The sequence below is a fragment of the Gigantopelta aegis genome, chromosome 3 (assembly GCF_016097555.1).
Source record: "Gigantopelta aegis isolate Gae_Host chromosome 3, Gae_host_genome, whole genome shotgun sequence".
NCBI classification, from domain to species: domain Eukaryota; kingdom Metazoa; phylum Mollusca; class Gastropoda; order Neomphalida; family Peltospiridae; genus Gigantopelta; species Gigantopelta aegis.
Genome location: NC_054701.1, coordinates 38,986,824 through 39,014,476, shown reverse-complemented (window position 1 = coordinate 39,014,476; position 27,653 = coordinate 38,986,824). Strand labels below are relative to the sequence as shown.

Genomic DNA, 27,653 nt, shown 5'->3' with positions numbered 1-27,653 from the left:
TTCAAACGATACGAGTATACATGCAATGTATGCAGGTGACAGTAAAGCCGGTTACAAAGGGGGCACGACTATACGCCTTAAGGTAGCCGAACTAATCTCGCTACCATGGTGAGAGCGTCTCTAAATACCGGTGTACAGGTAACGTTGTTCCTTAGGCAGGAATGTCCATTGCTCGATGTGTTTGTATATGTGTACACTTATAAATTGTATGGCAAATGCTAATTTTCATGTCACTTGGTCAAGTGATTATAATATCCTTCAGTATCTCCATGGCATCATCTCAAGCGTTTCTTTTCTTTCAATATTATCTATTGCATTCAGATATACATTTTAAAGTATAAAAACATTATTGATATTTTCGTAGTAGAACATGGCGCGCGCGTGTGTCTGTGTGTGTTAAACTGGGTAGCTAGTTCTGTGTTTAAAATGTTCCATTGTATAGTACATGTACTAAGCTAGAGAACTTGGTTATTAAAGTTAATGGTAATGATCTGAGTGCATGTTACCAAAATATTGATTTATAACATCCATAATTCAATTTAGTAATGAGTTTATTAATTATTAAAATACTAAATCAATAGTCAGTGTAAGAAAGAAATGTTTTATTTAACGACGCACTCAACACATTTTATTTACGGTTATATGGCGTCAGACATATGGTTATGGACCACACAGATTTTGAGAGGAAACCCGCTGTCGCCACTACATGGGCTACTCTTCCGATTAGCAGCAAGGGATCTTTTATTTGCACTTCCCACAGGCAGGATAGCACAAACCATGGCCTTTGTTGAACCAGTTATGGATCACTGATTGGTGCAAGTGGTTTACACCTACCCATTGAGCCTTGCGGAGCATTCACTCAGGGTTTGGAGTCGGTATCTGGATTAAAAATCCCATGTCTCGACTGGGATCCGAACCCAGTACCTACCAGCCTGTAGACCGATGACCTACCACGACGCCACCGAGGCCGGTCAATAGTCAGTGAATGCCTGTATATGCACACACAGGCGCATCTGTGAAGAGGGTTCGAGGGAGCATGATCACTCACCTCCCCCCCCCCCCATCCGATAAACTTCATTCGTCATCGTCTACCCCCCCCCCCACACAAGCACATGCTAAAATCCCTGACACTCCCCCCCCCCCCCCCCCGTAACCTAGGTATGTTTTGTTGGTGTTTATTTTTTTATTATTATTATTTTTGTTTATCTTAATGCTTACTGGTGCCCCATTTACAATTGTGTTTGTACCACAGTATGTAACGGGATCTATTATACTCTTAGTAGTATAATACCACAGTATACAACATGTTCTATAAACAAGTAAACGTTGACCATGAATACAGATATATGGACTATATATTACGGGTAACAGAATTTGGTGTAACCGGGTGTGAGCTTTTCGTTGTTTTTGATCAAATAGGCAAACTAGGCCTACTTGTAAATCTAATTGCTTTTCTTCAAATCTCACGTTATTCGTTGATAACATACATATGGTTTTATTTAAAAACTAAGTTAGCGTTTTGGTTTTCTTGCGCCGCTTGTCGCACCTGTTGAATGTTTCGATTTTATTGATCCAGTGGGCTAATCGATTCGCAAACTGAAACTTGTACATGCTGTTGCAGAAAGTCGGTGTAAGGAAACCGTTTTGAGGTTTGTATTAAAGCATTGTATTATGTGCAGTTATGTAAACTTTCATTGTTATTGCCGAGTTACTTTTGTTGGTAACTGTAAACGGAGCGAATATTTTTTTTTTTTTTTTTTTTTTTTTTTTTTGGAGGGGGGGGGTTGTTGTTTTTTTTTTGTGTTTGGTTGTTGTTGTGGGGTTGTTGTTTTTTGGGGGGTGGCGACTGTAATGTGTTTATTTATTTATTGTTGGTTCATGCAGATGTTTTGACACAAGCCTTGAAACTTTAATTTGTAAAAAGATTCCCTAATTATCAATAAATTTAATCTGCATTTTGTAATGTGCTATTCTGCTATGGAGCCATTCAAATATTATGTAATGCTATTTTGGTAAAAATTGGACATTCTCCCTCCCCCCCCCCCCCCCCCCCATAACACCTGAACATACAACTCCAAAATATTATGTAAAGCTTGGAAACACACACACACACCACATCCCATTCAGAAACAAGTCATGCTATGTGTGTAATATAATTTTAATGCAGTTTTGCTATATGGGAAGCACACAGTTTAACTCTATTATAATTATTGTGTTTACATCTAGATATAACTACATGTACCAACATTAAATATTGTCACCATGATAGAGTGTTTATAATTTTTTGTATATATATACATGTATTAGTAATAAAAAAAAGTGCATTACGTTGTGCTGTTCAGTACACCCACCCACCCGATGTAACACTACATAACATTTGGACATACCCCTGCCCACCCACTGTAATGCTGCATACACCCACCCACCCCGTCAAGTGTTACGTAATATTTCAATGACTCCTCTGCATAATACAGTGGATCCTATTTCCAGACTGCACATACTGTGACAACATGCTACTCCTAAAAGTAATCCTCATCACTAAAAGTTACAAACTTCCAGTGGCGTAGCGTGGGCGAGGCCACCGGGTCGGTTACATTGGCGCAGAATTCTGGACTGGTGGAAGGGACTCAGGGAGTGCTGACGATTCACTGGTTCACTTGCGTCCCCGGACGCTGGCAACCCACACTATGCCACTGCAAACTCCCACTGAACAAAAGATTTTTGGCTTGTACTCAAATGAAAAAATTTAGGTTTTTGCCTTTTATATGAATATTATTTTGAAATTGATAGAACATTGTCATTTTCATTACTTGTAAATTTCACTTTTTTTTCTTATTATTTTTATAATTTTTTAAGGTTTTTATGTGTTTGTGTTCTTATTTTTATCAGGTTTTTAGGTTTTTATGCATTTTTCTTATTATTTTTATCAGGTTTTAAGTGGTTTTATGCACCAGAGAAATGTCCACCACACTGTTCCACACTCCAGGTTTGAACCACTATTCTACACCCTGCCCTCGAACTGCCACCCCCGCGGACATCGATGAACAGTTAAGAAGGTGAATGGTCATGAAATAACTTGGTCACTGTTTAAGTTATCTTGACCTGTAGGCAATGTCTTAAAGTAGCCTTATACCAAATAGAATCTCAGTGGGTCAAAATTTGAAATACATATTATCTAACTTTAAATAGAGCACTGAATACTGCCATGCCTGTCATTGGTAAGATATATGTGAAAGGATTTGTTGTTATAAAGTGGTGTTTCATGTAACCAATAAATTTTCACTTTGATCTGAACTAGTTACTAGAAATGTTTATTTACTGGCCTTGGTGGTGTCGTGATTAAGCCATCAAAGATAAGGCTGGTAGCTGGATACTGGGTTCACAGCCTGGTACTGGCTCCCACCCAGGGTGAGTTTTTAATGACTCAGTGGGTAGGTGTAAGGCCGCTACACCCTCGTCTCTGTCACTACCCACTAATAACTAACCCACTTGCCCAGATAGCTACGGTGTGTACCCAGGATAGTGTGTTTGAACCTTAATTAGATATAAGCATATAGGAGTGTTGGTATAAAGTGCTCCTACTGGCAGTAGCTAGTCGGAATTTCCCTGTTAGCTCAGTTGGTAGAGCGAAGGACTCTCATACTGAGAGTCCGTGGTTCGAATCCCCTCAGTGAAGGTTGATTTTTATAATGTTACACATGAAAATAAGTTGAAATTGATGAATCAAAACATTTATGTTTGTGCTACTTAAAAGTGACAGTTTCTAAACACTTTGCCATATGTTTTACTATTAGAGCCACTTGTGATCGTTTAAATTAGAAGTTACCTAGTACTTTCATTTTATTCTTTAGAAAAGACATTTTCATACATCTGAAGTGTTTCTGGTGATCCTTTTTGTAAAGTTCAACTTTGTTTTGTTTAACGACACCATTAGGGCTCATTGATTTATTAACTGTTGGCTATTGGATGTCAAACATTTGCTCATTTTGATGTCTAGTCTTAGAGAGTCTTAGAGAGGAAACCTGCTACATGTTTTCATTTGTAACAAGAGATCTTTTATATGCACCATCCCACAGGCAGGACAGCACATACCACTGCCTTTGATATACCAGTCATGGTACATTGGCTGGAACTAGAATTAGCTCAATGGGCACACCAACGAGAATCGATCCCAGACCGACTGTGCATTAAGTGTATGCTTTACCACTGAGCAAGTCGTGCCCCCTGTTTTTTGGTAATACAAAATGTACTTCAAACAAATATTTGTCATAACAGTATTCTTAGAGGTTAAAACATCACAGACTTTAGTTTCATTTTATAATAAGTTTACTCAGTTGTGTTACAGATTTGTAGATTAACAAAACATAAGTATCTAATTTCACGAGCTGAAATTAGAATCTGCAACTTTACAAAAGCAATCATGATGCATGTTTGCTGTAATATTAATAATGAATGTAACTTAATCTAGTAGTTTCTTTATTTAATTCTCCGTGTGAGGTGAAGCATGTTGATTGTAGCTGCTTTGGCAGGGCCGTAGCTAGCGGGGGGCATGGGGGGCAGTTGCCCCCCCCCTCCCAGAAAAAATCCGGAAAGCATTATAGAAACTTAAAGAAAATTATCTTCTTAACTGTTTAAGGAGTTTTAGACTATTAACTACTCAGTTCCCCCCCCCCCCCCCCCCCCCCAAACAAAAAATCCTAGCTACGGCCCTGTTTGGTCATACCTGTTCCTAATATTTCCCATGGGAATCTATTTTGTGGCTGGCACCTTCAACTAGAAACTGCAAATGCATTATAATGACTGAGTATTCACCTCAACACACTGGTAACTCGAGACTTACAACATAGTGTAATTTAAAGACTTAGTAGTAATCAGGTGTGGGAATTCTCCTAAGATGCGTGGTTTTCCTCTCTTGGAATATTGCATTTCCTTGCATTTTAATCGTCCTTGGCCCCAGACAACTCTAGATTTCCTCTGTTTTACAGTTCACCCATTCCCACCCCTGATAATTATCCTTTAGTCAAATGGTTCATGTACATGTATGTAAGTCTTAAATACATATTTTTAAAACTCAGTACTATTACTAGATCCCTTGCTGCTAATCAAAGTAATCCTCTCTAATTATATCTGTGTGGTCCTTAACCATGTCTGATGCCATATTTAAAAAACAAAACAATTACATTACTAGAGCACAATATTGGTGGGGTTTTTTTAATTTTTTTAAATAGTTTATTGCCCCAGAAATATGTTATGATAGTGTCAGGGTTGGGGGCCCTGATTTCACTACCTTACAAAGTACATAGCAAACAATATACTAATATATAAAAAAGGAGCAGGGACAAAAGTGGAAATAAAAAGAAGATTGAAAAGAGAAAACTTAAAATGAAGTTATTGATATACTTCCAAACTGGCGTCATACTTAAAATTATAATACATAAAAAAAGTACTAAGTGTGTCAGTTGTGGCCTTCTAAAACTTTTAACCATGGTCCCCGCACAACATTGATTTAATATTATTCATCGGCTATTGGATGTCAAACATTTGGTAATACAATGTATTGACATTTGACATAATGACTTAGAGAGGACACCTGCTAAAATTAGTAGCAAGGGATCTTTTTATATGCAGGGGCGTACCAAGCCATTTTTTATGTGGATTCCAAATTTACAGTCGAGCACAGAAGGCATTCCCCCCCCCCCCCCCCCCCCCGAAATGTTTTGAAACCTAGACGTCATATGGTGCACATCCGACATTTTAACTAGCATACCACCTAATGTGTATTGCAAGTGGCGAACATCACTATGTGCATGTGTGTGAACTTGACAATGTGCCATTATTCTACAATTTGGTTATCCCTCTCCTTTTCTCTCATGGGCACGGTTTTCCATTGGGTTTTTTAAGATTTGTTTGTTTGTTTTTTGTGGGGTTTTTTTTAAAAATGATTTGGACGCCACTGCGTACTTGTGTACAGGCAGGTACGCGCCTGATATGCACCATCCCACAGATGGGACAGCACATACCAGAGTCTTTGATATACCAGTCGTGGTGCATTGGCTGTTAGAAAAAATAACCAAATGGGCCCACCGACAGGGATCGAACCTAGACTGACTGTGCATCAAGCGAGCACTTTACCACTGGGCTACATTCCACCCTGTTAAATAAAATAATGTTTCTTCCTTCTTTGAGCCGAGTAGTAGTGGGTCACCGGATTGATCACACTCAACAGACTCCCAACCATGCAATGCCCCACAACTGGTACGTCAAAACCCATGGTGTGTAACGTCCTGTCCATGGAGAGGACCATAAAAAGTATTTCATTATTTTTTTATTTTTTTTATTTTTTTTTATTTTTTTTTTTTGGTAGGGTTAGCAGTAGTAAGTTTTTTGTCCTTTTTTTTTATTAATGTAGGCCCATGGGAACCCAAGGACAAAAATATACTTTTTTTTACAGATAAAAATATTGCTTGGGCTTCCATCTCCTAGAGATTGTGCCCCACCCCTTTCATACATGTATATCATTCCTACGGGCCTGCAATGGATTTAATATACCAAGTTTGAAAATGGCCATATGTTAAACACCAAATAGCTGTAGTTTATAATGTGCTGAGGTGTTAACCAAATATTCCTTTCCTTTTTTTATTGCATCTAATGTACAACACAAAATAACACCAAATAAAAAGGTTGCTATTGGAGTATAATCCTGTCAAACCAGTGCAGTCATGTTATTGTTAACCATTATATAATTAATTGTTTTTTCCTTTAATCAATTGCTGTCTGTCACAGTGTTGATAACATATTTTACACCCATTGAAAAACCGGGTACATTTTCTTCCTTCAATCATTGCGCAAACGTTCCACTTCAGTCAGTGTTTGATTAACTGTTCTCAACAAACAACTGCCAAGTGGGTACACAGATAAGAAATTGATTTGTCAATGGACTTTATTTCACTGCGAGAATACCTATCAAACACGGTACATGATAAACATGGAAACAGTATAATGAGTAAATATGGCAACAACCAGGTAATGCAGGTGTTATGAATAGTCTATCCACTGAGTTTAATAAACAAAACCTTTATGACATGTTTGATGTTACTTCTTTATTGGTTATTAATAACGTACAGTTTTAACTGATTGTAGAATGTTGAATGAATAGCCACTAGAGTATAAAGTAAATTTATGGATGGGCACATGACACACTGATTTGTAATTTATAATTATCAGTTTGTTATAGTGGATCAATATCACTGTATTAAGTGAACTTATTTGTAGCAGTAATAAAGAAAGAAATGTTTTATTTAACGACGCACTCAACACATTTTATTTACGGTTATATGGCGTCAGACATATGGTTAAGGACAACACAGATTTTGAGAGGAAACCCGCTGTTGTCACATAGGCTACTCTTTTATGACAGGCAGCAAGGGATCTTTTATTTGCGCTTCCCACAGGCAGGATAGCACAAATCATGGCCTTTGTTTAACCAGTTATGGATCACTGGTCAGTGCAAGTGGTTTACACCTATCCATTGAGCCTTGCGGAACACTCACTCAGGGTTTGGAGTCGGTATCTGGATTAAAAACCCATGCCTCGATTGGGATCCGAACCCAGTACCTACTAGGCTAACCACAATGCCACGGAGGCCGGTCAGTAGCAGTAACAATACCAGTAATTACGTCTGCACCATGTAACTGATACACACTGATATACTTAATAACGGTGTGATATAAATGGCCATGGAGAGTCATAATGGGCTCTGGGCTAGGCATCAGGGTAGCAATTCTGGTTGTTTTTTGTTTTTTTTAAATTAAATAGTGTGCCAGAGCTTGGTGTGAAAAACAAATTGAGGGGAATTATTAATTGCTCCTTTAACTTAGATTAGGAGGAGCCATTTAAGCTATTACCACACTGATCATTGAAATTTAATCCTTTTTTGGAATTCAACATGCTACGGTGGTGGGATTTAGCTCAGTCGATTGAGTGCTTGCAGGATCAATCCACCTTGGCGGATCCATTCAGCTGATTGGGTTTTTTCTCATTCCAACCAGTGCACCATAACTGAACAAAGGTTGTGGTACGTATGTGCATGTTTTCCTGTCTATGAGAAAGTTCATATAAAAGATCTCTTGCTGTATTAGGAAGAAATGTAGCGGGTTTCCTCTGATAACTACGAGTCAAAATTACCAAATGTTTTGACATCCAATAGCCAATGATTAATTAATCAATGTGCTCCAGTGGTGTCGTTAAACAAAAACAACTCAACATGCTAAAGGGAGATAAACAAAACTTTAAAGTTTGAGCTAGTCTCTAGGAAGTGATGGGGAGCCATCATGATAGCATGACAAAGCATGATAGCATGACAAAGCCTGGTGTGTTCCTGTTAATTTGTTGTCAAATGATATATAGAGGATAATAAACGAGTTACCAGTTATTATCAAATTTATGTCCTAAGTGAAAATTATTTCATGAGGGACATAAATTTGATAATAACTGGTATTACCCCAGCTACATGTATTTGGGGTTTCTTTAAAAGCCTTTATTTTCGATATAGCCTACATCGGCTACATGTCCATGTATGTAGAAACAATGTAAACTACTTTACTGTTCTGGGTATTGCTTTAACTTTGTTTTTTATTTACGGTTCACAAATAATTTTCAAAACCCAAAGTTCTATATATTTTGTTAAAAATATAAATCTATAATGAATTTCATTAAACTACCATTTTATTACAAGTTTATCACTGAAACCAGAAAGACGTAAACGCAAACGCTTTAAACAACATGACATCATTGTGTGTTTTGCCAAATCGTGATGATGTCATATTTAGTACCAACAAGGTGATTGGTTTGTTGGCGACAAATCGTCCAATAGTAGTGTACATTAAACCAATGCATGATAATTTCTCAGTGAGAAATTAGGATTTTTATTTTCCCCGTTGTGAGTGCCTGCTGGAGTAATAAAATTATCATAATAACTAAACAGCTAGTGTATTAACTCTCTAGATCTGACTGATATACCTGCCAAAAGACATACGGGCTACACATATTCTGAAAGACTTAAAACATTTCTGTAGTCTTAATAACTAATTAGTAATCCTAATTTCTCTAAGACAACTGCAGAAATTATATTTTTTTAATTAATATAGGCCAAACAAAATCCTTGGGCCTGTACATTAATTTAAATATTCAGGTGTGAAAAATTTGTCTAATAAAAATTAATTGTTTTGTAATTTGTTATAGTATTCTTATAAATGGTCACATACAGGCAGAATGGCAGTATGTCATATTTTTTTTTTTCTTGAGTTAATTGTGTAAAGGTTAAGTGTGGAATAAATTAATTTCTAGTTATTTATAACACAAATAAATTTAAAAACTAGCAAAATGTGACACTTTCAACTATAATACGGCAAATCATAGAATAATTATTATTCTTTTTTTTTATAACAAAATTATTTTTAAAGTGATTATAAATTTGATTGTCATAATAAGGATTGACTATTCAGTGTATAATTAACACATTTTCTAAGAGTAAAACATTCACAGACGATTGCGGATGATTTGTATTTTCATACCTTAAAATTCCTAACGAATGTAAAAGAAATAACAGGACAATCTTTCTAATTAAATGTGAAACAAACTAAATAATAATAACACTAAAAGTACATATTTTATTTTGAATTATAATTTTTGTTTGTTTCTTAAACAATAACACTCAATACGACAAAGTACAAATATACATGTATCACATATGACGTTCCCTGACAACGTTATTTTTACCTTCATCCAAAAATGAATAAACTTCCGTTGCTAAGGCTGGACCATTGGAATGGCTTTAAATTGTTATGAAAATATCAAAAACATTAATTATAAAAGAACAAAAGTCAACCATGTTTAAATTTATATAACAATGTACTAATTTGTGTAAAAAAAATAATCAGAAAATGAAATAGGAGGCAAATAAAAGACAAACAAATGGGCAATCATGTTAATGATAGTGGATAACAAACACATGATCAGTGATAAAAAATTGATGGTCATTTAATTTTTAATGATATTGTTTGCCAGACAGCTAAGAAAACAGCCAATCTCTGCTGGCAACATGACCAATACACTGATGCCAAAAGCTTGTATCCCTGATCTCATCTCCAAAACATGGAAACTGCATTGATTATAAACATATAACAATTAAGTGTACAGGTGTTTGCCACATACTCTACGCAGAAAAAGGACACAGGAGTCATAATATTATTGGAATTTTTACCACCTGGCATGGTATGATTTACAAGATGATATGTGCTCAGACTCGGATCAATAAAATGTCAGATAATTAAAGGAATATGTTTTGTCATTGTTCGGCAGTAAACCTTTCCCGGCTAGTTGATGCTGATAAATTGGCCACTGCATCACAGAGTTTAGCTTTTTTTAAGCGGACGATCGCTAACTAATTCCACCATGGAGTAAATTGCAGGATGTGTGCAATGTTTTATGCTTTGTTGCCTTTATGATGGTTTTTTCGAGTGGATGGATTATTGACTTAACGTAATTGCTTTATTTGTGTGACAAAACAGTGTAAACATTGGCTAGCAGGAAGACAGCCTATTGAGAAGGAAATTGCTATTTTGTTCTGTGCTGTTTTTGCCTGGAGATAGATCCACGCCAAGCAAATGGTTTTGACTGTTTGGATTTATAGTCGGTTTGCAGGTTGATACGTGCCATCATGTTTTTAGCTCATGCTATGCGTTTGAGAAAACTTAGCAACGAGAATCAGGAATATGATAAGATGTTTAGGTGAGTTCATAAAATGAATGAAAATGTAAAAACTAGCAAAATGTGACACTAGCAACTGTAATATAAATTTTTTTATAAGACCTCCAGAGAAGATTTTATTTTTAAAATTTTAATTAGTGACAGTTAGTGATCAGTTGAAAAGTGAATAGCAAATTTTTAGAAAATTGAGTAGCAAATGTTTTGAAAATTGAGTAGCAAATTTTTAGAATTGTGTATTGATCTCAGAAATTTGCACAGCGAATCACGATACTAAACAAAATGTTCTCGTCATGAAAAAAATTGAAGTGATTATTAATTGCTTCCCTAACTTAGATTATGGAGAGCTATTATGATATTACCATCATGATACTATATAAATTCACATGATAATTAAGGGTAGCTACAAATTACTCTCCCTGAACTGGTCTCAGGGGAGTGTTGGGGAGCGAGAGTGATAGCTCCCCTTAAACGACGAGATCTGGAATCTGTGTGGTCCTCAACCATATCTCTGATGCCATATTTAAAACAATAGGAAGGAAATGTTTTATTTAACGATGCACTCAACACATTTTATTTACAGTTATATGGCGTCGTACATATGGTTACGTACATAAGGACCACACAGATATTGAGGGAGGAAACCCGCTGTTCCCACTCCATGGGCTACTCTTTTCGATTAACAGCAAGGGATCTTTTATATGCACCATCCCATAGACAGGATAGCACATACCACAGCCTGTGATGTACCAGTCGTGGTGCACTGGCTGGAGTGAGAAATAGCCCAATGGGCCCACCGACGGGAATCGATCCCAAACCAACCACACATCAAGCGAGCACTTTACCACTGGGCTACGTCCTGTCCCTAAAACAATAGATGTAATGAGTTAGAAAAAGTATTGCATTATTGTGGATGCCAAAACTGTCCACAGTCAAAAACAAGGCTCGAGTAGGAGCACTTTAAGTCTGTTCTGATTTCCACTGCACAAACACATTACAGTGAAACCCCTCTAAACCGGACACCCACGAAACCAATTAACAAGTCAGAGTTTAAGGGGTGTCCAGTTTAGAGAGGTTATGTTCTGTACTGGTATTTAAAATGGGACCACAAAACACGTCTGGTTTTGAGACGGAATTCTGGTTTACAGAGGGTTTGGTTTTGAAGGTTTCTCTATATATATTTCAGACCATCATTCAATGGGACTGGGTGGCCTAGAGACAGTCCAGTGGCAGAGACATACGATGTGCGCAACAGCACCACCCAGATGATTCTTCTTAACAACAGGTCCAAGGTAAGTTGCTTACATCTTTAACACAATGTTTGTTCCTGTAGAAATATTTTCTCTGATATGGTTTATGTTGCTTGTGTATTGGATTATAGCTTCAACCAGTCCAAGGTAAGTTGCTTACATCTTTAACACAATGCTTGTACCTCTGGAAATAGGTTCTCTGATAAATTTATAGTATACATCATCATGTATGGAGTTGTAGATTCAACCAGTCCAAGGTACCCGGTACCAGAAAGTTACTTACATCTTTAATACAATTTTGAATATGAGCGTATTCTCATTTCATATTTTTAATTTATTTTCTATTTTATTTTTTTCAGTCACCAAGATTAAGAGGATACAAGGAGAGTAAGGGAGCTATAAAGTGAGATTTTCATTCAGATAAGCTTTTAAATGTACTTTAACCAGAATAGAGAGAGAGAGAGGAGAGGGAGAGGGAGGGAGGGAGAGAGAGGGAGGGGGAGAGAGGGGGGGGGGAGGGGGAGAGAGAGAGAGAGAGAGAGAGAGAGAGAGAGAGAGAGAGAGAGAGAGAGAGAGAGAGAGAGAGAGAGTGAGTGAGTGAGTCACAGTCAGAGAGTGTGAGTGAGTGAGTACTACGAGGGGCCTCTGTATACTACATGTCTTTATCTTATAAGCTGTTTTAAAAACGTATTTAATGAGATAAAGCTCATTGGTTGTGTTTTTAACAGACATAAAATTTAATGTAGTATTCTATTTCTTACATATCTAAAAAAAAAAATTAAACATCTTTTTCAACTAAAACTTACATACAGCACTTGCACAGCAGTTAATTTGTATGTCACAGGGCAATAGGTTTCAAGTTAAATTACACATCACACAACATTCAATTTTAGTCTTCCTTATTTGATTGGGTCTTATTGTTATTGTCACTGGGTGAACACCATGGATCATCCTATCATCTGTTGGAGATGATATTGATCTACACGGTTTATCTCCTATTACAAGGGTGTAAGAAATATGTAGGCCACAGGTTCATAAAGGTACAGGTACCTGTTTGGTCTTTATAGACAGGTTTGACTGGTATCTGGTGAATAAATAGCAAAACATGACCAAAGGTACATGCCGCTCCATGGTTCTCTTTTCTCTTCTTTTTTCACTTTTAAATTTTGAAAGAAAGGAAGGAAATGTTTTATTTAACAATGCACTCAACACATTTTATTTATGATTATATGGCATCGGATATATGGTTAAGGACCACACAGATATTGAGGGAGGAAACCCGTTGTTGCCACTTCATGGACTACTCTTTTTGATTAGCAGCAAGGTATCTTTTATATGCACCATCTCATAGACAGGATAGCACATACCACAGCCTTTGATGTACCAGTGGTGGTGTACTGACTGTAACGAGAAATAGCCCAATGGGTCCATTGACGTTTTAAATTTTGAATGCTGTATAAATTGTATGATTATATGTGTGTGGTTTTTTGTTTTATTTTTTGGTAGGGGGTTATAGATTAATAATTAATCGACAAAGCTGTCAACTTTTAGCATGCATATATTTATCATCTCGAATATAGGGTGGGGAATAATTAGAAACAAAGTATGTGGTCTGATTATTTTATTTTCCCAGTTTGGGTTATATATGCTTTGAGTATTTGTATCTTTTAAATAGTTTTGATCTTGTGTAATACATTCAACACAAGTCATATATATATATATGTTAAAATAAATAAAAGGACTCATTCACCAAGGGCATGAATAACGTTTTGGTTGATACTTCACTGAAATGGTAGATTAGCACAATAGACATTTAAAATATATTCACATTCCTTTGATCACTGCACAATAAAATGGATACTACATAGTAGGGAGAGGTCTTGATATAGGCGTTTTGCCTGTTGGCCAATCCCCAATCAGCATTATAATTGGGAATAAATATTGTTTAAACCATACTACATTGTATACCTCGTACCAACCTCCATTTTAAGTGGTTTCTTTCTAAAAAAAAAAAACTTTTTTTTTTTTTTTTAAATTCAGTTTTGTTTGATGTACCGATAAAAGAAAAACTGTTTTAGAAATAACATATAATTTATATGTTTTATTTTTGTGTGTAATTTATAAAACTAATTTTAAAAACGCATGCATAAAAAAACCCAAACAAATTATAAAAAAAAAAAATCTAATACAGAGTTTAGTAGGATAAACTAATTAACAAAATATAGTTTCAAAGTTCATCAGCAGACGTCATTCTTTACTCAGTGAGTGTTGCTATTTTATTTATACAATGTATATACTGACCTATTTCTTTTTACAAATTGCTCATAAAAATATAAAAAAATTGTTATTTCCAGTTAACTTTTACCTTTTCTTGTTTTGTCTACCAGAACTAAAATACATGTACTGGTAATTGACACAAAACACTTAAAATGGTGACTAGCATGCATTCAGTTTTTCTCTATAATATGCTGTATTCATTAAATATTTATTGGATTTTTAAAAAAGCTTCCATTTCGTATCATGTTTATGTCCCAAGTAACATAATTTTCAAGCTCGTGACAATGGAAATTACAATGGAGTTTAATATCCTATTTATTACCCATAATCGATCTTAATTTATATCACTCATCTCGTTTGGTTGACGTTCCTGTAAGGTTGTATTGTGTCAATCGATGATGTTATGAAGTATTACGTCCCACTTGGCGTTCTAGTGGGACGTATCACTTTGATATGCATGTACCAATATATCTTTAACCATATGGGTAATAAATGGTCTTCTGACATTAATTATTTGTACATCTCTGTTTCAGCCATCCAGACTCTAGCAGACACACAACAGGTATGGTATAACATTTTAATATAGGTGGGCTGGGTTTCACTAATTGTACTGTGTAATTGAAAATGAAAACAATATTTGTTTAATAACATCTCAGCTCAAGGGAGAGAGAGAGTGGGGGAGGGAGGGAGGGAGAGATATATATAGAGAAAGAGATGTAAGTATGTATGTATATATATTATATATACAGTGAAACCCCTCTAAACCAGACACCCTTGTGACCAAGACAAAAGTCCGGTTTTAAGAGGGATCCAATTTAGAGATGTTAAGTTCTGTCCTGGTTTTTGCAAAGGGACTGTAAGACGTCCGGTATTGAGGAAATTCCGGTTTACAGAGGGTCCAGTCTTGAGAGGTTTCACTGTATATATAGAGAGACAGACAGAGACAGACAGACAGACAGACAGGAGAGGGGGAGGGAGGAAGACAGAGGGGAGAGAAAAGAGATATTGATTGTCATTTTGTTTGGGACATGCGTGTAAACTAGATATAGAATATTCTGTTACTCCATTAACATGACAACAGGCTTATCAGAATAAGCCAGTTAACAAGAAGCTGATTTCATCAGGTAGCATGATGTCTGCACTGGCTGCCTTTTACAACAAACTATTCAGACATCAATACAGATTATATACATTGTAATTGAGTTCCTTATATACCACAACTGCATAGCCACCCAGGGGCAGATCCAGGAATTTTATAGAGAGGGCATGCAACTTTATAAAAAAAGGTATGCAGAAAAGTAATTGTATGAAGAGGTCCTTTCCAAAACACATTATTTGTAAATTTCCAGATATTGAAGTGAAGGCACTAAATACTGGTGTCATAAGTGTACAAGATACGTGTGTGTGTGTGTGGGGAGAGGGGGGGGTCAGTTCCTCAAATTTAGTTAAAAACGATACGAGATATTCGGGCAAAATGTGCTGACCTGATACCTTTTTACCTTGTATTTCCATAATTCTACCCACAAAATTAGTTGTAATCCATGTAAAAATGTGTAGTGATTCATTATATACCTGTAGCTGTTTGGCAGTAATGGTAATATGAATAAATGTTGCAAAACTGGGAGCCCATACGCCTATCACTGGTGTTAGTACAACTCAACAATTTGTTCTGTAGATAAATAAATTTATCATATACATGTATTAGCAGTGTAATCAAAGTATACTTTCAAAATTTTATAGTTTGCAAATTAGATGTAAATCAAGGCCATGGCACAATGTTTATTGGCATTTAAACAAATGTACTATGGTGACACTCTATAACTGACATATCCATTCATACTTGTCAAACAAAAATATTTCAGCTTTCAGAAAACAAAAAAGGTTAAGCACTAGTTTATTTTTATGTAAGGATATCTAAAAAAACATCATTTCCATTCAAAAAGACCCTGTGTCCTATATTCTTACGTCATTTGAATATCGGGTAATGGCTGACAGGAATTAAAGTTGCATATATACAGTTAACAAAAATTTGTATTAAGCTTGAAATTATATGATAAAGAGTTTATAATAATTACCCTTGTATGTTTTGGTATCGTCAGTATCATATATTAGGAATAAAAATAATGTATTATGCTCACCAGAGGCTCGCATACCACTCAGGTAATTACCCTCTATTTATTATCCACATAGTTCAAAATATTCAGGGAAATATAATCAGTATGACCCATGTGTGTCATAATGATTTCACGTGCACAACAAATGAAGTAATTTTGGGAAATGACATCATAACGTAATACAGTTTCCCCAGTGTTAGATCTGTGTAAACACTTTCCAAAATGACACCATTTCAGAAAATGACATCGTTTCGTCGTCTCTAGTTACATTTAAAACGTTTTCACATGGTCCTAGAATGTTATTCATAAAAATAATATTTTGGATAATGTGGATAATAAAGAAATTATTACACTCGCTTGTGAATCATACTGATTTTACAAAACTCGTATCAGGATTCATGTATTACCTTCCGTCTCGCTTGGGTAATACAAAAATCTTGATACACATTAGGTAAAATTAGTATGACACTCAAGCTCGTATAATAATCTATGTATTTACTGTATTATTTGATGAATTCTACTGAGTACAATATCTGTTTCAGACCGACCACATGTGAATCGAGATGCCCACCAGAAGTGTTTGAACTCGGACAGCCCAGTGTTTACCCCAGAACATAACGTGAACCTAGGTTGGTTCAATGTTTCAAAGAGGCCATCATACAAGTTTGCCAGTAAGTACAATCACTGAAGAACTGCTAACACCTCCTGAAGGCAGGTTGTGGTATAGCTTAACCAAGAAAATGAAATGCAGCAATATCATAGTTATGGTTTTAATGGATTTTAGGGTTTATACTTTTGATGTGATGCCATCCAATAAAAGTTAAAAGTTGGTTTTGTTTGACGACATCACTAGAGCACATTGATTTATTAATCATCAGCTACTGGATGTCCAAAATTTGATAATTTTGACATATAGTCTTGGAGAGGAAACCCGCTAGATTTTTCCATCAGTAGCAAGAGATCTTTATATGCACAATCTCACAGATAGGAGAGCACATACCATGGCCTTTGATATACACATATATACCAGTCATGGTGCGCTGGCTAGAATGAGAAATAGCCCAATGGGCTCAACAAGACACGGATCGATCCTAGACAGACTGAGCTAAATGACATATGTGCTTAGTTTCAAAGGGACTGTATATCCTGAGTTTTCAGCCCAAGCAAGACTTTCTTTTGTGCTCCCCCCCCCCCCCCCCCCCAACAAAATAAACACATCCTTCTCTTCTGTTTTTGTGAAACACTGTCTTACCATAACATGTATTAAATATAGTATTATGAATAAATACATTTGGAATGACTTTCAACCAAATTATTTCAAATTTTGTAAATTATTTTAGACAAAAATCGATATTGAGATACTACAAAACATTACGAAAAAAAACAACGAAAAAACAAACAAAATGACGATGTCTAAAAATGCATTGGTTATAGAGATATTAATATTTGAAGCAAGTAAAACCGGCCTCGGTGGCGTCGTGGTTAGGCCATCGGTCTACAGGCTGGTAGGTACTGGGTTCGGATCCCAGTCGAGGCATGGGATTTTTAATCCAGATACCAACTCCAAACCCTGAGTGAGTGCTCCGCAAGGCTCAATGGGTAGGTGTAAACCACTTGCACCAACCAGTGATCCATAACTGGTTCAACAAAGGCCATGGTTTGTGCTATCCTGCCTGTAGGAAGCGCAAATAAAAGATCCCTTGCTGCCTGTCATAAAAGAGTAGCCTATGTGGCAACAGCGGGTTTCCTCTAAAAAACTGTCAGAATGACCATATGTTTGACGTCCAGTAGCCGATGATAAGATAAAAAATCAATAGTGGCACCGTTAAATAAAACAAACTTTACTTTTTTGAAGCAAATAAATATAAGTAAGTTGTAATTTTAATATTGTAAAAATATTTTATTTTCCTGAAAACCTAAAATGGCTATAAACTCACGATAGTCCCTTTAAAGGAAGCAGTTTGTTTTGTTTAACGACACCCCTAGAGCACATCGGCTGTTGGATGTCGAACATTTGGTAATTCTGACATATAGTCTTAGAGAGGAAACTTGCTACATTTTGTCATCAGAAGCAAGGGATCTTTTATATGCACCATCCCATTTAAAGGAAGCTATTTCATTTGTATTCCATTTTAATTTTTGTTAATTACCTGGTATACATTGACTAACTTTGACTTATTGTTATTTAATCATCCAGATGGATCGAGTGTGAACTCTCGGAGACACACCAGCTGTCTGCCGACGGATGAACATGTGTTGCTATGGAAACGGCCCCGCCACAGGAACCGTGGCTGTCGGTCTGCGGAGCTGCTTCGCGACACAAGCTTCATGGACGAACTGACCAACACCGGCGAGAAAAACTACCTGATGAGCATCGCCCGGGTGTACAGCGTGCAGAACCTGAGGCGAGTGAAGCAGTCGCAGTATGACCAGGCACTCCGACGAGAAGAACACAGAGGTATTTATTTACACTTATCACATAGTGGCGGGACATAGCCCAGTTGTAAAGCATTCACTTGATGTGCGGTCGGTTTAGGATCGATTCCCATCGGTGGGCCCATTGGGCTATTTCTGATTCCATCCAGTGCAGCACAACTGGTATATCAAAGGCTATCCTGTTTGTGAGATGGTGCATATAAAAGATCTCTGGCTACTAATGGAATATTGTAGCCGTTTTCCTCTCTAAGACTAAATGTCAGAATTACCAAATGTTCGACATCCAATAGCTCATGATTAATAATTAATGTGCTTTAGTGGTGTTGTTAAACAAAACAAACTTTTTATGTATCATACACGTACAGTACATAATTTAGTATTACTGCATTATGCACGTATAGCACGGAATGTTAGAAAGGAAGCAAAATCAGTCATTTAAGGAACTTAGAACAGTGATAGTAACTTTCAAGATAGTAGATGGGTTTTAAATTTAGTAATTTACTGGTTACGCAAATATAATTCTTGTATCCAAACAATTGGTTACTTTGGTAAAAGTTAAGTGAACCAACATCCAGTTACCTAAAATTTAAAGGGACATTCCTGAGTTTGCTGCATTTTTAAAGATGTTATCAACTAACAGAGACTTTTTAGTGATTGTAATTACATATCAAATATATTTTTCTGCATAAAATATTAGAAGCTGTATATTAAACGTGTTTCTGATCGTTCTAATATTTGTAGTAGGTTAAATTTCATTTTATGTCCAAAAACGTATTTTTTCGTAAGTACGAAATTATTTGAAGACAAAATCCAGTTTGGGCTTTTTACAAATATTAAGATGACCAGAAACACATTGAATATACTGATATTCTAAATACGAAAATGTATTTAATATGTAAGTTTAATCGTAGAAATATTTTATTAGTCAGAAACATCTTTCAATGCAGCAAACTCAGGAATGTCCCTTTAACTCATTAGTTACGCAAATATAATTCTTGTAATCGAACAATCGGTTTCTTAGGTCAAACTTAAGTGAACCAACATTTATCTAAAATTTGGAAATAGTGTCCCTTCAGTACTGTAAATAGTAACAGAGCCATTGTTAAAATTAAAATTCTGAAAATCTGCATCCCCACTTCACAGGATTTGTTTTTTTAAAATTCATTTCAAGTTTGCAGATTTACTTGACAAAAATATTTTCAGAAATCACTAAAGTAGTGAAAAAGAAACTACATGTCCTTAATGTGACCAATAATATCACCTGAAAAAAATTAGTTTCACGATGGTTGTCGTTGCTTGGGACTTGCTGATGAAACGCTTTGCCTAATATGGTTATCCCATAACTTTAAAGAATAACGGCAACCTTGTTACACAATAAAAGGTGTAAAATTAATGACACAGATTACCTTACTTTCAGATGTGTACAGCTCCAAACAGTGTGAGAACTACAGGCGTTATCTGCTTAACTTTCGAAAGACTCAGAGTGGGCCAGGAGAATACAGAGTCAGGTCGGCTCCTCCACTGAGAGGACAGGAGTCAAGGTATTTATCCATTTTGTAGAGTTCCAATTTGGGAAGATAGATGGATGGAGGGATGGATGAATGAATGAGGGAAGAATGGATGAACAATTGGACATTTTTTGTTTCAAAAATTTTCAATTTGAAAATTGATTAGTAACTCACAATACTATGATGAACAAAATGGATGAGGGAGGGAGGGAGGAATGAAGGATGGATGAATGAGGGATGGATGGATGAACAATTGGACATTTTTTTTTTTTTAATTTTCAGTTTGAAAATTGATTAGTAAATCACGATACTATGGTGAACAAAATGTTCCTTAAATGAAGGAATGAGGAATATGTCTAACAGTGTGAACACTGCCTATTCCTGAAATCAAGATTGTTTGGGAAATTATTAATTCTTTTCCCCCATCTTTGATAAAATCTCAGTATGGGACCTCAGTGCAGGTCACTGTGGGACCCTAACTATCCGTGGAGTATTCCTTTCAGTCCGGGGCCGGGTGTAGCCCAGTGGTAAAAGCATTTGCTTAATGCGCGGTCGGTCTGGGATCGATCCCCATCGGTGGATCCATTGGGTTATTTCTCGTTCCAGCCAGTGCTCCACAACTGGTGTAACAAAGGCCGTGGTATATACTATCCTGTCTGTGGGATGTTGCATATAAAAAATCCCTTGCTGCTAATCGAAAAGAATAGCCCATGAAGTGGCGACAGCAGGTTTCCTCTCTCAATACATGTGTGGTCCTTAACCATATGTCCGATGCCATGTAACCGTAAATAAAATGTGTTGAGTGCGTCATTAAATAAAACATTTCCTTCCATCCATTTCAGTCCCAGCAATTATAATGAATGAATAATTAAAGATTTTATTAATTGACAGTATTTAAAGTAAAGTACTCTTATAACAAACCGGAAGGGACCATGATAGTTAGTTCGTTTTCTTACACACCTGTTGGTGAGAACACCATGTGTTATTTTTGATAACACAAAGTTGTTTACACACATGTGTGTTGACACTTTCAAGATATATGACTGGCTGCTCCTAGGTGATGTCCAGGTCATCAATGCCATATGTCCAATTAAAAAAAACAGCACGGTGGAAATCGATTACACTGTGACATATAGTTAACCTGGCAATCATGTGTCTGTGACACATACATGTAAGTCAGCTACACGTGCAAAGGGTTGTAAATATCTTTTAGTCAATAAAGATGTTAAAACAACTCGTAAGATAAATGGTATCTAACAGCCACTCATGTATTATTCTCTATATAGCAGTAGTTCATTGTACACATTTGCACAAGTTTGTTATTAATGTATCTGGAGATAAAATGGGACTTTACGATCAGTTTGTTCTATACAGTAGTTCGTTCTATGCATGTTCATTAAGTGTACTTTACTATATATATTTGCTCTTAATACTTCAGAACCCGCCGTGAGTCAGGACCTCGAAGTTCAACCAGTTTATCAATGGCCAAGAAAAGTGAAACCAAAGAAACCAAAACATGCAAAAGTGATACAGCTTTAGATAAAAAGAAGTCAAAACCTGCCAAGAGTGAAAAAACTCGGCCAGCATCATGTAAAGGTCATACAACTTCAAAGAAAATCAAGACTGCATCATCTAAAAAGAAGACAAGTTTGGAGAAAAAGGAAACCACAGGATCGAAAAAGCTTTCTTCAGCTTCGGACAAAGATCGTGCGAAGACATCTGGTGAGACGGATGCAGACAAAGTGAAGACAGAAGGTGCTGAAAAACGAGAGGTCGATGTCGAGGGTTCGGACAAGGAGAATGATTCTGATGATTACCCGACCGAACTGACCCACATGCATTACCCGTCCCCAAGAGAAGGTCATGGGCGCCCCATGTCACGACTGGGACGTGGATCAATGGTCAGCAAGGAAGGTAAGCTGGCAGTTTATTGTTGAGCATTCATTTGGTAATCAGCCGTGGTATGTGCTATTCTGTCTATGGGTGGTGCATATAAAAGATCCCTTGCTGCTAATCGAAAAAGAGTAGGCCATGAAGTGGGTTTCCTCTCTCAATATCTGTGTGGTCCTTAACCATATGTCCAAAGCCATATAACCATAAATAAAATGTGTTGAGTGCGTCGTTAAATAAAACATTTCCTTTCTTCATTTGGTAATCAGGGGATGGATGTAGTCCAGTAATAAAGCATTCGCCTGATGCAGTTGGTCTGGAATTGATCCCCGTCGGTGAGCCCATTGGGCTATTTCTCATTCTAGTCAGTAAATCAAAGGCTGTGGTACGTGCTATCCTGTCCGTGGGAGGATGCATATAAACAATCCCTTGCTACTAATGTAAAAATGTAGCAGGTTTCCTCTTTAAGATTATGTCAAAATTACCAAATCGAAGTGCTCTAGTGGTGTAGTTAAACAAACCAAACAAACAAAAATCATTTGGTAATCATTTCATAGGCTTTTGGGACTTCTTCTCATTTAGTAACTTTCTTGAATTATCTTCATAATATGTGATTGTACATATATGTACAATTTTATTTCAGTAAGATGTGAACAAATTTCAAAGAGTGCATTTTGAAATGTTTTAATTAGCAGTGAAGCCTGATGATTATACTTTTGTTTTTACCTTTCAGAGTCGGAAAATCAGGATGAGAATAATGACTCAGATTTTAGTAGTGACAGCGAGTCCACGAGAGGAAGAGAAAAACGTGAGAAGAAACCAGTTGAAATTGAGAAACCAGCCGAGGACGAGCCAAAAGAAGAAACAAAAATTCAGCCTCGTTCCGATGGTAGAGGAGGCGAAGGAGAAAAACGGAAATCTGAAGAGGAGGAGGATGAAGACGATATGACCAGCGAGAAATCTACTGAGTACAAGAACAACAAATCATATTCAGACAAGAACGACAGGACCAGCGAGAAATCTACTGACAACAAGAACAACAAATCGTATTCAGATGACAAGGACGACAGGACCAGCGAGAAATCTACTGTCGACAAGAACAACAAATCGTATTCAGGTGACAAGGACGACAGGACCAGCGAGAAATCTACTGACAACAAGAACAACAAATCGTATTCAGATGACAAGGACGACAGGACCAGCGAGAAATCTACTGACAAGAACAACAAATCATATTCAGATGATTTCTCAGATGATGAGCAGAAGGGAAAACCAGGAAAATTAAAAAGTTCCAGTTCATCTGGTTCTACAGATTCATCCACTGAAGACTCCACCACTGAAAGGTCAACGACAGAAAAATCTTCAACGTATCCAGAAAAATCTGTTGTCGCAGATACCAGTGAAAACACAACAAACAAAACGACAACTTCTTCGGATTCATCCAGTGATACACCAGGAAAATATACAACAACAGATGAACACACGACACAAAATCAATCACCCGATACCAATAGTTTATCAAAAGAAACAGAAAAAACACCAGAGAAAGACAGTTCTGATGCACAAGAAAAAAGGGCTTCATTTTCTCGTGAGGATTCAGTTGATCTTACGGATGGGAAGCCAAAAGATGTCAATAAAATTGAATACTAAAAATTAATGCAGATTCATGAATGAGAGAAGAACAAACAATTTTGAAAAACTTGCTTATGACGATTAACTCTTCTGGTGCTATGCACTTATTTACTACTATAATTTATGCACTTTCATTTAAATGACAAAAATTGGATAATATGCAAAGGTTGCATTATGTAGTTCATCAAGTAAAATGTATGCGTTTCATAAATTGCTGTCATTTTTGGCTTGCAAGGAACATATAATGGAAGTCACTAAAAAGATAATATCCATATGGCCGAATGTTCTTGCAACTTTTGGTTACAGTCATGTTTAATTTGGTCAAAGTTCACATATGACCATTGATGTATTTTCAATTCTGCTTGGACTCCTGTGTTTACAGACATCATTCTAGTATGTGTTAAGACTATTTTGTAATGCATTACAGAATTGTATTTAGTTTAAGCAGGATTAACATTCAGTTAAGTGTGGTTCAAGTTTGATTAAAGTTCTCTAATTGTCTTTAATGATCGAATGTGACTGGCTTAATGGATGACTTTCACAGCTATTCACCAAATGATAGTCTTTCAACTGTAGGCTATACCCCCAGCTCCATGAATGAGACTCCCTGGCAAGACGAAGGTCATTTAGAATTTAGTTAATGTTTGGTTAGTTTACCAATTGCATTTAACTGAATTATTTAATGAATGTCTTTCACATTTGATATGGATGTTTACCAAGTCATAATGCACACACCCATCCCCATAAATGTAACCCGTTTTAAAGGTCAATCTTGTAGAAGTTAATGCACAGTTTGGTTAATTGTTTTCTAATTGTCTTTAACACTTGAATCCTTTAATGCATACATGTAGCTTTAATATTTGGTATAGGTGTTTTGGGGCGTAGCCAGAGAGGAAAAAATGTCGAAGTAGACCCAGACCTGTAAAATAAATATCAGTGTCATGGAAAAAATTAAAGAAAGCGCCTCATCTGTCTCATGCTGGTTATGCCATTGGTGTTAACCAGCATTATACCTATGATGCCAATTTAAGGTCAAGGTCATTTAGAAATTGGTTAACATTTGGTTCGAGTTATTCTAGACTAATTGTCTTTTGGCTCATTAATCCTTTAATGGGTGGCTTTCATATTTGGTATGGGTATTGACCAAGTGAAACTTTATCTGCACCCTGTCCCCTTCCCCTTGATGTCAAGATCATTTGAGACTTAAATGTATTTAAAGTTCCTGATAAAGCTTTTAACTATAAAACATGGTATGGTTTTATTCTTTTGCAACAGACGAGTCTTTAAAGCAAGGCACTTTCGGTTCCATATATGTGATGTCACAGCAAGTTTATGACATTAGTAGTTATTTTTATGCTTTTTTTAAAAATGTTATTTGGATGTATTTAACCCATTGTGGACTACCAAAATGTAAAACACAAATGATAAGCACATTTTGGCTACATGTTTAACCATAGTTTTTAGTATATATGTATTTATGTATGTTTAGTTAGCCCTTAATAATAATTTAATGGTCCTTGATTTCATTTTGAATTGAGATCTTCAATTTTATTTTTGAGGCCCTCAATACATACAGATCTCCAAAGACCTAATTTTTGTCCGTCAAAGAATGTTTTATAAAAATCTGCCTCTTTATTTTTTTTTAATGTTTTTATTGTTGGTGGTACCAGTGACCTCAGTATGTTTGACGTTCAGTTTTATGTTTGTACAATTTCTAACGATCTTTCGAACTTACTTAGTTGTAGTCCTTGTCATTTGGAGGTCCAATCAATAACCTTTATTTTAATTTTGCTGACAGTACAAGTAGCCATCGTCCTTGTATAAATTTGTAGTTTAATAGTTGGATTTACACATAATACCGGTAGTATATTTCGGCCCGAAACCTTGCTTACTGTTTCTTTTTGTGGAAAATGAAAATAATAAATTTTGTATTTAATGATGCATTTAACTTATAAAATGTGATGAGTGCATCTTTAAATAAAACAATAATTTCTTCCTTCTATAGTCCTTCCCACGGAGATCACCATTTTTTCATACCATGGAGTTATTTATTTCTGAGCCAATTATTTTCTAAATTGCACACAATTTGTTCTGGTGTTTTTTGGTTATTTCCAAAACAATTTACTTTTCTTCTTACATTTACGTCATACCAAACTAAAATTATTTACAATTTTTTTTTTTAAAGGATGGGATGGACTATAGATCAGTCACGCATCAGGCGAGCACTTGACCCCTCCCTTTCTTTTGTTTTGTGTGGAATGCAGAACACCTGTAAACACACATCTATTGTGTGACAGCCCATAGGCGTGTTCCCTTGGTGAACTTACTGGATTGTCTCCCTTACCAGTGCTCTTTGACTGGTATATCAAAAGCTGTGATATGTACTGTACTGTCTGGGCAAGTACATATATAAGATCCATAGCTGCTAATCTGTAAGTGTATATATTGCCTCTGTGGTGGCTGCGTGTTTCTCCCTTCTCAACGAAGTATCAGTTATCATTTATGTTAGACATCAAAAAATTGTACATGTATTTATTTTTGGATGTTCTGATCACCAAATTCAATAATTTTATTAAAATTAAAATTTCTCAATTGAACATGTTTCTTAAAATGTTTGTAGCATGTAGTAGTATTTCACTTAAGTTATTTACATGCATGCATGTTGTGAATTTGTTAATGTGATCATTTTGTTACAAAACGTGTCTGTGATACATTTGTTATTGTTGTGATGTAATAACACATTCCATGATTCAGGAATGAGAAAAGTAGATTATATTTATACAAGTCTTGTAATAAACTTGAAAGATATACATTGGTTTTGAGTTATGACTTTAACAATGATTCTTTTCTCCATGACATTTTATACTCCTCACAAAAAAGTACTCAACATAATGGGTTTTTTTCCTAAATCATCTTTCCAACTGCATGTCAACTTATTTCAACAATATCAATATATATGATACACACATACATGCCTGTGCAAAAATACCCCAAAATGTTAGTATTATAAATTTACCAAAACAAACATCCGTGTCACTGCAATTGTCAAATATATATCGGGTGGGAATTGGTGAACTGTGAAAAAAAAAAAAAAGGAAATCTAAGAGGGGTATCCTAGGTTAAAATATGTGCCATCCGACACATTTTGGAGGCAAAAATAACTAAAATGTGAGGAAATGCAATGTTACATGAGGAGAATTCCCACCCCTGATATATACATGTATATCGTATTGATCTTATATCAAGCCAAGCATGAAGCTTGATTGTGCTTGGACTTTTATTGGAGGTTAATCTTGATGAACTATATGAAGACTAGCTTAAAGAGATTGTTCCGAGTTTGCTACCATTAAGATTTTACCAACTAAAATTATAAATTAAATATAGTTTTTTTTCTTTTTGAGAATATCAATGTGTGTATTCAGTGTGTTTTTAGTCACCCTAATGTTGGTAGTCTTTAATTGATTTCTTCTTCTTTTTTTCTTATCTGTAAAATTCACTTTGTGCTACTACATATATTAGGAATGCCAAAACCACAATGTAAAGACAAGAAAAGGTATTTAATTTTAGTACACGTGTATACATGTAGTTGTTAAAAGGACATTCCTGAGTTGGCTGCAATTTTTAAGATGTTATCGACTAACAGACTTTTTTATGATTGTAATTTCATATCAAATATATTTTTCTGCATAAAATATTAGTGGCTGTATATTAAACGTGTTTCTGATTGTTCTAATATTTGTACTAGGTTAAATTTCATTTTATTTCCTAAAATATTTTTTTTT

General features: G+C 35.9%; 1 protein-coding gene across 1 annotated transcript; it reads left to right on the top strand.

Moving 5' to 3' along the window:
• The first annotated feature begins 1,342 nt into the window (after positions 1-1,342).
• LOC121368020 (protein starmaker-like) lies at positions 1,343-26,681 on the top strand. Its single transcript, XM_041492531.1, has 10 exons — positions 1,343-1,649; positions 2,931-3,056; positions 11,951-12,056; positions 12,374-12,417; positions 14,825-14,853; positions 16,948-17,076; positions 18,603-18,863; positions 20,259-20,382; positions 21,788-22,263; positions 22,973-26,681. Exons 2-10 carry the CDS (start codon positions 2,959-2,961, stop codon positions 23,887-23,889), a joined length of 2,184 nt encoding a protein of 727 aa, XP_041348465.1. The 5' UTR covers positions 1,343-1,649; positions 2,931-2,958; the 3' UTR covers positions 23,890-26,681.
• Positions 26,682-27,653: the final 972 nt, after the last annotated feature.

Coding starts and splice junctions, on each gene's coding strand:
- LOC121368020 (XM_041492531.1), top strand. CDS start 2,959: ATGTCCACCACACTGTTCCACACTCCAGGTTTGAACCACTATTCTACA. Junction 12,057..12,373: donor TTCTTAACAACAGGTCCAAG/GTAAGTTGCTTA, acceptor TATTTTTTTCAG/TCACCAAGATTAAGAGGATA. Junction 17,077..18,602: donor GCCATCATACAAGTTTGCCA/GTAAGTACAATC, acceptor TTAATCATCCAG/ATGGATCGAGTGTGAACTCT.